This window comes from Trematomus bernacchii, unplaced genomic scaffold (genome assembly GCF_902827165.1).
Source record: "Trematomus bernacchii unplaced genomic scaffold, fTreBer1.1, whole genome shotgun sequence".
Lineage (NCBI taxonomy): Eukaryota > Metazoa > Chordata > Actinopteri > Perciformes > Nototheniidae > Trematomus > Trematomus bernacchii.
This window is the reverse complement of record NW_022987720.1, coordinates 24,055,031-24,067,683: the sequence shown is the minus strand read 5'-3', so window position 1 is coordinate 24,067,683 and position 12,653 is coordinate 24,055,031. Positions and strand designations below refer to the sequence as shown.

General features: G+C 38.4%; 1 protein-coding gene and 1 long non-coding RNA gene across 2 annotated transcripts; one reads left to right on the top strand and one right to left on the bottom strand.

The window, feature by feature from the left end:
* The first annotated feature begins 52 nt into the window (after window positions 1-52).
* On the top strand, window positions 53-2,154 carry LOC117492658. Its single transcript, XR_004556879.1, has 2 exons — window positions 53-318; window positions 726-2,154. It is a non-coding gene; the product is annotated as an uncharacterized LOC117492658 (long non-coding RNA).
* A 3,437-nt stretch (window positions 2,155-5,591) lies between these two features.
* On the bottom strand, window positions 5,592-11,719 carry kctd13 (potassium channel tetramerization domain containing 13). Its single transcript, XM_034143046.1, has 7 exons — window positions 11,321-11,719; window positions 9,965-10,225; window positions 8,904-9,073; window positions 8,638-8,727; window positions 8,448-8,500; window positions 7,684-7,879; window positions 5,592-7,344 (listed from the first exon to the last, which is right to left on the bottom strand). The coding sequence occupies exons 2-7, from the start codon at window positions 10,200-10,202 to the stop codon at window positions 7,111-7,113; spliced, it is 981 nt and encodes a 326-aa protein (XP_033998937.1). The 5' UTR covers window positions 10,203-10,225; window positions 11,321-11,719; the 3' UTR covers window positions 5,592-7,110.
* Between the last annotated feature and the right edge of the window lie 934 nt (window positions 11,720-12,653).

Below are 12,653 nucleotides of genomic sequence, written 5' to 3'. Positions count from 1 at the left end.
AGACCAGCGCGTTTTGCGCTTTTTTTTTTGTATTCTAGCGCCGCCATTTTGGTGTCCGGTCACAGCAAGTCATTACAACAACAGAGAACACGGAGGAAGCAACAGAGAAAGACACATCGTGAATAATAAAGTTTGTGGATATGCCTGGGATTTGTTGTGCTGTGGGCTGTGACAATAGTCGCCAGAGGAACCCCGGACTACAGTTTGTATCGATCCCCAAAGACGTAGACCGTCGTAATAAATGGCTGGCTGCCATCAGAAGGGACCACTGGCAGCCGACATCTAACTCCAGATTGTGCAGTCAACACTTTGTTTCCGGTAAGCTCTTCACTTATTGTTATATTTTTGTCAGAAATACGTTTTCAAAATACTTCAACATAGATAATTCAGTTGCCGAATAATAATTACCGTTAGCAGTGTAATGGTAACATAGCATGAGTAAAATATTCCCAGTTTCGAAAGGACTGCATTAGTTTTGCTCTGTGTTCCTTTACGCTTGAAACCGACTGAATTTGAATAAAAGACACATTTCTGGCAGAACATTGAGAAAGAAATTGCCGTTCTCAATATTATTGAATGCATGCCTTAAATTACTTGTGTATGTATATTACATGTATTATTGCTACTTTTACTTCAGTTAAGGATCGTAATACTTCTTGTCATTATCTTATTAGGAGGCCTATACACACATTAATATTCTACCATGTTTGCCTCTGTCTGCTTAGGAAGAAAAAATGACAACCCCATGAGCCCTGACTACATCCCCAGCCTGTTTGCGCACACGTCAGCTGGACAGCGGCAGAGAAGCATCTATGCCACCAGCAGATTTGAGCATACTCAGCAGATGAAAAGGAAACGGACTGAGACTTTGGTTCCTGATAGTGACCATGAGACTGTGGCACCTCCCAGCACCAGTGATGCCACTGGGCTTGACATCACCTTAGTTGAACAGGTAGAATGTGTGAAAGATGACCACAGTTACTCTCAAGCCATTCTTAGCTCAGGTATTGTGGAACCATGCTCAAATGCAGCCTGCCAAGCTACAGTCAAGGCATTGACAAACGAGTGTGCACGATTAAGAGCTGAGGTTAATTGTCTTAAGGACAAAGTTAATGCGCTGTCTTTCAATGAAGAAGCCTTCAAAGGAAATGATGAGATGGTACAGGAACTAACAGGCCTACCAAGCTATGCTAAAATGATGGTTGTTTTTGGTTTCCTGTCTGGGTTTGTGAAAGCCGGTCCAAGACTGACTCCCTTTCATAGCTTAACTTACCTTTATATTTTTTTGTTTATCTTTTTCATATGTCTAAGAGCAGTGTTGTCAGAATGTTCAACAATACTTTAGATGTCATGTATGTCAGACTGTCACCACTTATATTTTGGCCCTCAAAAGATCAAATTCAGGTTAGTCTGCCCATGTGTTTCAGGGATAATTTTAGCAACTGCACTTCCATCATTGACTGTTTTGAAATTTTTGTAGAGAAGCCAAAGAATTTAAGGGCACGTGCACAAACATACTTCTATTACAAGCACCACAACACTGTAAAATATCTAATTTCTATAACACCACAGGGTGTTACATCCTTTGTGTCAAAGGGCTGGGGGGGACGCACAAGCGACAAGTACATTACAGAAAACTGCTCATATCTTGAGAAATTATCACCAAGAGATGTTGTTCTTGCTGATAGAGGCTTCAATGTGAAAGACACTGTGGGACTGTATAATGCACAATTGAAAATACCAGCATTCACCAAAGGCAAGCAGCAACTGCATCCACTGGAACTTGAATCCACAAGGGGACTCGCTGCCGTCAGGATCCATGTGGAAAGAGTCATTGGCCTGGTCAGGAACAAATACACCATCCTTCAGAGCACCATCCCGCTGTCTCTTTGCCAAGCAGCCACTCAAGGACAACCTACTTCCCTTGACAAGATGGTAACAGTTTGCTGTGCTCTTTGTAATGTCTGCCCATCTGTGGTACCCACAGAATAGATAGATACTATTTGTAAGTCGCTTTTGATAAAAGCGTTAGCTAAATGAAACAAAATGCTTATTGTGTATTCCCTTTTCTATGTATGTTGGATCTTCTCTATTATTTTTACAATTAATACATTAAAATGTCCAGTTTTGAACTAATAAACGTCACTTTATCCATGTATTTGTTCTTTGAGGTTTTTTAAATACTCCTACTTATACTACAATGCATCTGCAAGTATTAGATACAGTTATTTATTGCACAATCTACAGTGAATGAATATGTAAGGTTAATGGGTACACAAAAACCTGACCATGAAGACAAAAGAAAAAGACCAGTGTCTGACAAGAGCTTATTTATTGTCAGCTTCTTAATGTCCCCCAGATGTTTTGTCAGAGGTTGCAGTGGGGGAGAAGCGTGGCACAGTAAATCATTTACCCAACAACTCTGGTAGTATCCCCGTTCTGATGAAGTTTACCACCTTTGAATGGGCAACATCAAAAAATGCGCCATCAAACATGATGCGCTGTTTAAAAAGTTCTTGAGGTGTCCACACAACAAAATCACAGAACATTACCTCTGCGACACGCATTTGTGCCTGCACTTGATACATATAGCTGTGATCCAGCTTTAGGCTCATCACACCTCCCTCAGGGACAGTCAGGCAGAACCGCGAGTCTTTGGTGCATTCAAGTAGACTGCGGTCTTTAGCTCTGAAAGGACACTTAATTTCTAAAATGCCAGGCTCATGGCAAGCACAGGTCACGATACCATCTGGGGATGCACCAATCCATGGCAGCTCTGGGTTAAGGATGAGCCCTGATGCTGCAACATTAATGTCTTCATGGTGATCTTGCATAGCCACCAGGTAAGACTTTTTGGCAGTGTCCTCGTTTTGTAAACCCCATCTGAGGAAAAGAACATGTTATTTTGAACATTTTGGAAAAAAACTCATCACTTTAAAAAGTCCCTAAAATACTGTTATTAGAATGTTAATATCTTGTTTTACCCTCATAATATATAGTTACTCCATTATTGTCTTTATTCATGATGAAGTAGTGGAAAGAATGTATCATTTAGTCTTGTTGCCTAAATGTATATATATATATATATACCTGGTCGCTTCAGTGGAAAAACTGAGAGGAGCGAGGATAGCAAACTCTTTTAATCAAAGACGAAGAGCTCTCTGTCTTGGCTGCCTCATGGAAGGATGACGCAGTAACTCTCCCTGCGCTCTGCTCAAACCAGACCCTCGACCTACTCTGTTTCCTGGTCTTCTCCTCAACTAACAAACACTCAAAAAGAATTGAACTATCAAAAGAGCTGTAATTATCAGAAAGCAGTGAAGTTATTCTTGTTGATGTTTAGGATTTAGCATTGTGACACGCTTTTATTTTACCGTAAGCCATTTCTATTTCTTACCTGTTCTGGTGTGAGATTCAGCTCCTCAAAGACTTTGGCACCCTCCTCTAGCAGTGCAGGCAAATCCAGTACAAGTCTGCTGCTTTGATACAGACTGGTAAGGGGTGTTGGCAGATCCAGTTGTACAGTCTTTGGCGTGTATCTGTGGGAATGGCCTTCGATGACCGACAGGATAGCACTTTTCTTGGGCTTTGTCTCTTGTTCTTCACTTTGGTGGAGTTGTTCACAGAATAACTTGAAATCATCAGCAGATGGTCTCATGTGCTGAAACAGGACTTCGGTTTGAACTTGTTCTTTGATGGCGAAGATGTTAGACACCTCATCGTACTTCACCATTTTAGTGCTAGGCTGTGTCCATGTGCATGGCTTCTCTGTGCATGTCTGGTTTTCTCTCTTCTCAACAGCAGCCACAACTGTAAACATAAGTGCTGCTGCGTGGGAACAAACCTCTCCTAACCCTGCCATGCATGTACAATGCGCCATCACCACTGTCCCGTCCTCCTGCACCACAATCCATGGAGATGTTGGTTTGCTGTTCAAAGCCTGGGAATGATTGACCTGTTAAGTGAAAAATGCAGTACATTAATTTTGTCATATAAAAGCTAAACTCTCCTGAGCTTGTACAAATGTAAGATTCAAAGGTTTATTGTCAAATACAATAGCTACAGCGCAGATTGGCATTTAATATCTGAAGTCCCAGGCTGCTCCAAAAGTAGGCTACAACATACAATATCCTTAAGACATCAAAAAACAAGTAAAGATAGAGCAACGCGAAATATAACAATAGTGCAAGTGACAGAGAATCGTGAAATAAACATGGACCTCTTGCAATTTGTCATTGAAAGAAGAGTATGTTGCTTTAAAACAATATATATAGCTACTGTAGCTGCCAGCTGGAGTTATGATGTTAGCTAGAAATACGATATGCTAGCAACTGGCTAGCAAGCTAACATCATCACTTTAGACATAAATACAACTATAATAACACGTTTTATGATTGTTGGTAAATTACTTACCTTCGCTGTGATCACATGTAGGTGTGTCTTCTCCACATGCCATATCTTGGTGTCGTTCACCCACCCGGCAACGGCGTATTGATATGCATCTGTGCTCTTAAAAGCCTTCAGGCTCTCTCCGGTGAATGGAGATGGATTGTGAACAAGATAAATATATATGTCGGGAAAAGTTAGTTGGGGAAGACACTTAGCCGAATTCAATAAACAAAATACAGTTGGGGGCAACAAATAGGGATCGCATCCAATAATCGCCGTCTTTACCAAATATCTCTCTTCTCTCTTTCCCGTTTAAATGCGCTGTGTTTGCTGCCATGACGAGTGTAAACAAACGGTGAGAGTCGGTCACAAAGATGGCGGCGGGCATTCCGGAAATGACGTACTTGGTACCCATGAATAAATGAATTTGAAGCACTTATTTGTCTACTTAGAAAGCCTTAACATGACAGCTGTGAAGTTTTCTTAGGTTGTATATTCTAAAGACATTAACTTTGGATCTTTCTACTAATTTTCACAGACTGTTGGCTGTCAAAGAACGGTTAGCTCACTTCCGGGTCCTTGCATGTTATTTTAACTGCTTTAATATGTGCTAAACAATAATAAAGCTCATTTATTTTCATTAAAATATTCATAAAGAATAGAAAAAGCACCCAAACCCTATAAGTGTCTTATGTTTCTTTGATTTGATATAATTATGTCACATACTTTTAGGAGCTATGGGAGCTATGTTTGGACTTATACTGTTTTTCAAATGAAAATGAAAAGGCACTAAAATTCAACAAAAACAGATCCATCCTAGTGTATAGGTGGTAATACAATGCTGTATTTATTTGGAGCAATTAGGTCACTTGATAAGGTGGCTAAAGATTTTTTTTCTAAAACAAATGTATATAGTAAATAGATGATATGGAAGCTAGTGACAAGTAATTAGATGATTCAATAAAGACACACTGAAAATTACATTGGTTTTGTCATTCGAGCGGTAATTTATTAAGGCTCCCTAAGTGTGGTTGAATCACAAAAAACAATATAACAATTGCAATTGTCTAGGTCCCAAAATACAAGTAAACATGGTAAAATAAAACCAAACACACTTTTTACTTGTTTTCTGTAAGTGTTCGAGTCCTTTTCTTTTGTATACCCTTTAGGAAATAGAGAACAATAAGACCAAGAAGCTGAAGTTGGATTTCACAAATAATTTATTCAGAACATTTTCATGACCACTATAGGACGGAAGTCATATTAGTGCATATTTTAGGGTATTCTTAGGGGACTTTATTAAGAGAGATACATATTGCTCTCATTCAATGTTTTGTTTTCAGGGTGATTAGGTGTGCACAAGATACTGGTGGATATCAGAAATTAAATATGTATCATCTCCATGAAGGTTCAATTCAAATCCAACCCAGTAATAATTGCATTTATCATCACTCTATGGCCAATTATTTTGAGCAAATTTCAGTGGTTTGGTATAAGACATAAAGTGAAAGGTCATGGCTCAGAACAAAATGAGTTCTCAAGGAAATGGTCACGGTTCTTCTTGAAACATTAGTCATTTACAGGTGTCAATTCAAAATCTGGTGTGTGCTATCGAGTGCATTGTATCATTTCAAAAATTAAACTCACTTGAGCACTAGTTAACACAAAGATTGCATACAATACAAAAAGTTAAATACCAAACAATAAATTAGGTTCATAAATTAATAAAACATCTTGAAGCAACAGCAGTAATAATTTAAATAAAGAAAATGGAGCTGCTCAACAATCTCATTTATAGACAACCTCCCTAAAAATGGCTACTCAGTTTTATTCCAGTGTTAGAATATCATCGCTGTCAGGCTGCATATCAGTCCAACGAATGAAAGATGTTTCACAACCTGAATAAACTGACTTACAGTATTTCCTATAAGCCAAACACAAAGGAGGATGCCAGTGCACATTATTAACACCCACATTAACAGGTGAGGTGAGAGTTGGGTTTTTAGGCCCATTCAGTTACTCGCAGGAGGTTCCTTAAGAAAGGTATACTATGCAGGATTTCCATAAAAATAATGTATAGACTCATACCCAAAGAATCTCTCTATCATCATTTATGTTCCACTTTAGGTGGTGTCTGGAACTGAACAGACCTCTGCCTGTATTTCCCTATTTTCTTATTAGATTTTCCTTTAGGAAGAAGTGTCTAGCCCCCAACCAAAAACAGTGCACAAGACTTAAAAATAAATAAGGTAGAGGCTAGATTTCCTGTCTCTCTCCACTGTGGTTGGTCTGTGTCGTCGATAAAGCTCGACTCTCGTCACTCACGTTTAACTCACTCGACCACTGCTGCACTATTATACTACACTAACTTTTATGCTGTGTGTTTACAAATAGCCGACAAATCCTGCATAGTATGCCCTTTAACATTTGCCAAGAAATATTTATGCCAGTTTCACATCCCAGGTACATTTACACATTTCCTATTTAAATTATGTACACATTTTGTTTTCTTGTAAACAGAAGCAAAACGTCTCTTACTTCTGTTACACATCAGTCATCGACTCCTACATGTCTGTGCAGTGACGTCTCAAGACATTTAATGAAATATCTACCTACTGAGCTATTGCTATTATCAAGGACGTCTCTTTCATTCTAGCATTCGAGAAGAAAAAAAATGAACATACATGAAGTCGCTCTTCTGTGCAGTATGTTTTCACATTATTAGTCCTTATACACAGTTTGTTGACCGGGCCCTCTTTCGTCATGCATTATATGCCTCCTTACGTGGATCCGTCTAACTCGCCTTTCGCCTCCGGTAGCCCCCTCTTCGTCCAGTGAGGCCCCCGAGCCTCTGGCGTCTAAAAGGTGCAACCCTCCTGGTCCAGACCCTCTGCCATTCTCATAGATGAGGATATTGAGGGTTTCTTCAAAGATTCGGGCCTCAGGAAACTCAACCTGGAGGAAATCAATTCAGTTTCAGACCTGGCGTTTGAATTAATAAAATACATTTCCTGCAGTTACATTTACTATTATAGTATAATATAAATAATTAAGTTATCTTCTTTTTTTCAATAAGAGGTTTAAGATATAGCTCAACATGTTGGAAAATACGCTTATTCGCTTTCTTCCTGTTAAAATATAGAGCTACAGAAAGTTAGGTTAGCTTAAAGACTGGAAAAAGGGGGGGGAACGGCTAGTCTTGCTCTTGTGTTTTAATAATTTATTAATATTTACCTTAGAGGGGTGTCAGACTACTGCTTTAATGACATGTTGTACAAACTAGACATTACTTACTTTGGTCTGCTTCTTCTCTGTGGCATAGACGATGGACGTGCAGCACACTTCAGCGATCTTGCGGCCTTCTCCGTAGAAAGACCAGCAGCAGATCTCATCCCCAAGCACATCTTTGACAAACAGGACGCGGCCATTAAACCGGAGCACCAGTTTGTCAAAGAGTTCAATATTCTTCAGCAGGTTATCATCAGAGTTGCTGGACAAAGGGGAGAGAGAAAGAGTACGTTAGTTTAAACTGAAAAGATTAATAACACTTTTGACTAAAAACCTAAAAAGTGAATGTCAAGTGAACTTGGATTAAAGGTCGGGTAGGTAATTTTGGAGAAACCGGCTCGAGATCGCTAAAATTTGAAAATACACAGCCGGAAAAAATCTGCCACTTCCTTATAGAGCCCCTCCTCCAACACACACGAACGCGCACATGACAAATGAGGGCACGAGATAAGTTTGTGCACAGATGGAAGGCTGACAGGCAGGTAGGCCATCCAATCATTTTAGCCGGCCCGGCTAAAATGATTGGTCGTACTTTTTACAGTACTACGGCTTCCACAGATGACATTTTTTTATGGATTTTTGGTCAAAGCACTTAAGATATTCATTGCTATCGGGATGTTAAGAGCATTCCATGGAATATAACAGAAAGTGTATCTCGAGCCGGTTTCTCAAACTTACCTACCCCACCTTTAAGCTTGGAAAAAAATGTGGCTTATGAAATTGTTTTTATACTCTCCAATTAAACATGCACGGTCAGCTTTAAAGTTTACCTGGTGTAGGAGTATTTGTTGTTCCCTCTGTTGTTCTGCAATTTGACTACCGGCTGTAGAGACAAGAAACAGGTATAAATACTCATAAAGCAGTAGTATACAGTGGAACAATGTTTTTGAAAACTGTGTGTACACTCCAAACATAATAAATCACACCTTTGTCATTTAGTTGAGACAAAAAGTTATTTACCTTTCTACACGAAGCCATTATTTTCTGTTCTTCTTTGGCTGAGGTGATCATGGGGATGCGACACACTGTTTCAAAAACATCCTTTTGTTTCTGAAGGTGAACAAAGACAGTAGATTTAAAAACACATTAAATCTAACTAACACACTTGTTAAAGTTAATATTAAAGTCAATTTAACATCAGAAATAACAAGAAACCCCACATTTAAAATACCCCAGTAAATATGGAAGTATTAGTTTGTTGTTTATTCTCAAAAGTAGCTGCTTACCTGCATGGCACTGATGCAGAGCTGCGCGAGTCCTTGGACCCGATAGTACTGCGCCTCCTTCAGAACCTCATCCAGTTCTTTGTGATCCTCTGGAAGTGGGACTGAGCCGTCCCGCAGGAAGTTCAGAACCAGTCCAAAATGTCGGCCACACCTATCCAAAATGACCCAACCTGGGACAGCAGGAAAATAGTTTTGAGTCAACTTTGGTTCTTTAAAAAAAAGGGGAAACAGCCAACAAAGACACACCTTTCTGATACTACTGATCGTGTCGGTTACACCATGACCACACCAGATAAAGTTGGTAGTAAAAGTCAGCGTGTGAGAGTCAAACTCCTTGTCTAAAAATCTCAGTACAGTATTTTTGACGTTTGAAAAGCTAAAAGATGCACCTTCCTCAATTTGCCTGGCCGGTTACGATTACTTTTTAGAATTGACAGGCCAAACTGTTACTTTGCTTTAATGGACATTCAAAACTCATGTTCATAATAAAACATTGAATATTGGATAACTGCATCAAGCCACACCATCTGCATGTTTTTACCTAGCAGGTGTTACAGAGCTTTATGACTTCCTCTACACACGCTTAAGAGCTTCCACACAAAGGTTGATGTTGTGTGTGTGGCTGTGACGTTACTCTCTGTGCACGACATAAACTATGATAAGGAAATACTCAAAAAGAAAAGAAAAACAAACAGATATATGAGACTGATCAGCTGGTCATCGCCCCTTACGACTCTAGCGATTCTCAAACTGCTGCCGGTAGGGCAGCAGTTTGAGAATCGCTGCCGAAGATCACGAGTTGTATAATTGCCCTCCACTGCAGAACATTTGATTTTATATTTCAATGTATGCTAAAACTGTAAGGTTCTACTCATGTTAGAATTAAGTTAGTACTTGTATGTATATAAATTCAAAACAGAGCATCTGAAACAACTATTCTATTAAGTCAAAATAGATCCATACTAAAAATGCTGACATCAGTGGCACATGCTTCAAGACATTACAGCATAACAAATGGATCCAGTCGAAGCGTTTAGTGTCCACCAGACACAACCACTTACCTTCTGAGTCTATGGAAACTTCTGTTCCTCCATTGCATATGCTCCGCAGCAGACTGTCTTCCTTGCTTAACGTCTGGACAGTTGTATAATGCAGGGAGCCACCCACATTTAATTTGACATACTTGCTCCCGAGCAGACCTCGATTTCTGAGCTCATCCGAGTTGTGGAAGGCAGGCTGGGAATTAGCAGACTGGGCCGAGTCAGCAGCATGACTGCCTACTGAAGCCTCAGCAGACATGGGGCCGAAGAGTCACTTCCTGACTGCAACACAGAAGGATATAATGGCTTGTTAGTGAACATTTGGACTAGAAGAAGTGACAAATGTTTAATTATTAACATTAGAGTGCATAGATTCTATTTAAGTTGTATCCTAGTTGAGAGCTGTGTTTGTAAACCATGAATATAATGACTGAATCTGAAGCACTCTATTGTTGTCAACTGGACGATGACATGATCCTTTTTCTTGTATCACAAAAGCAGGATATACAACATCCAGTATGAAGTATTTAAATTGCTTAATGAAATTGAAGCAAACAATTGGTAAAAAGGCCCACTGTAAAATAAGGCAATTGAACACTGAAAAAAGTCCTAGAAATAAAATTGAAGCAAGAAATTAAGCGTTCACAATATTTCCTATGCTATTGTGAAAATCAAAAAAGGACAATAAACCTAATAATAACCAATATTCATTAAAGAAAAGTGTTTAATCACATCCATTGCGTGTCTTGTACTATTAATGTAGTTTTTGACTTATCGAACAAATTACAATGTTGCAAAAAATACCATAAATGGGTATTAAATGCAGAAAATGTAGTTTCAAACAAACTTATAACCAACTCCTTATGTGCAAAGTGATATTCACCTTGATTGTCAACATACGTCTACTGTTACAGCTGACCATAGTTAACACTTAAGTGATGTGTTTAATAATATAATATTAGATAGAAAGACACTTTATTCATCACAAATTGGGGCATTATTTGGTCACAGCAGTAGAGTTGTCATTGCATTACACACGAGTTAAAAAATATTTTAAAGGTAGAATAAGATACAAATATAACACAAATTCACAGTTGAACAGACATATATCACAATAGTATCTAAATAATGCACAATTAAAAAAAAAGAAGAGTGAATACATGTGAATTCTCTCCAATAGACAAGCTCACTAGGCAACAGAAATATATGGAAATATACTAGACAAAATATTGACATTGTATTACATCACAATTGTGTAATGCAATAACCACAAGTACCAATAGGTAAAACGGGATTGATATGTAGTTAGTTGTGGAAATGATTTATGCTTACCAATCAATGTAGTAAAAGTATTATCTTATAATAAATGGTACTTACCACAGTGAACATCCAAGGGAGCTGCAGGAGTGAACCTAGCTTAACGAAGATAGCCAAGCGTTGATCAGCCAGCAATCGATAACCAGCTAGCCAGCTAACCCTAACCACACACAGTGAATTTACAACACAGCTATCGTTTGACAACACATTTTAATCGCAATATCTAAATAAAAGAGGCTAACAACGGCTATCCCCTTTAGCCAAGCTTCAAGATAGAAATCCTCCTATGTTTTGTTTCGCTTCTTGTCTGAACAATCAGAGACTGGGTATCAAACAAAGCTAGCTGCTACATTAAGAACGGACAATCCCATTGTTAGACATAAAGAATAATAACTGATGCTAATAGCAGAAGCTAACTAGGTCACTCGGAAACGAAACTCGCACATCTTCTTGTTCCGCTGTTTTCTTCTTCTACTGCACCTTTGTGTGAGGTAAACAACGTGTCACGTGATTTAGCGCCACCACTTGGAAATGGTGATAAACTGGGAAGGTTCAAATGTTCAAATACACAGCTACAGTGTAGTTGTGCAATGAACAACTTGGGTCATAGGTTCCTCAAAGTATGCAATCTAAATATATACCAGATATAAAACAACAACATGTATCATTCGCTCGTTATTAGTGACTGTTCCATGAAGAGTGTAGTGTATTTATAATCACGAGTCGATACTGCCCTCCCGTGGTCACAGGGCGGAACTACAGCTATGGCCAACGCAGACTAATATCCCTATAATCCTTTTTTCTAAATAATAAAAAGCAAATGTTATACTGTTATAATGGCAGATAACAACATATACAATTTTCAATACTTTTCTAATGTGGTGATTAGTCTATTCTTACCTTGAAGATTTAGTATCAAGCGGAATGACAGTTGCTTGAAAGTAGTCATCCGTGTTTATCGCCCTCTAGTGGTCATAAGGGAATAATACATTTATAAAGTTAGCGTCAATGCAGACATGAGAACATTCTACAACTTCTGGTAAAGACTTTCAAAACAATGTAGTCAAACTGAACTAAAAGAAAACTATTACCTTAGTTTTTCCACAACCTGATTATGTTACTCCACTACATTTTAGAGTTAAACATTTGTATTTGTTTTACTCAACTATAATTAATTTCTTTGATAATTAATTTAGTATTTTTATTTAAGTAAAAAACAACAACCAAAAAATGTAATTATAACAGAGTATTTATTTCTAAATATAGTATAAAATATCTGGATAACTCGACCCTTCCTTTGTAGAGAACACAGCTCCACATTATTCAGTGGGAATAATACAGATAATGTATTCTCTTAATTATTTACTTTAGCTCTTAGCCCACATGTGTCAAA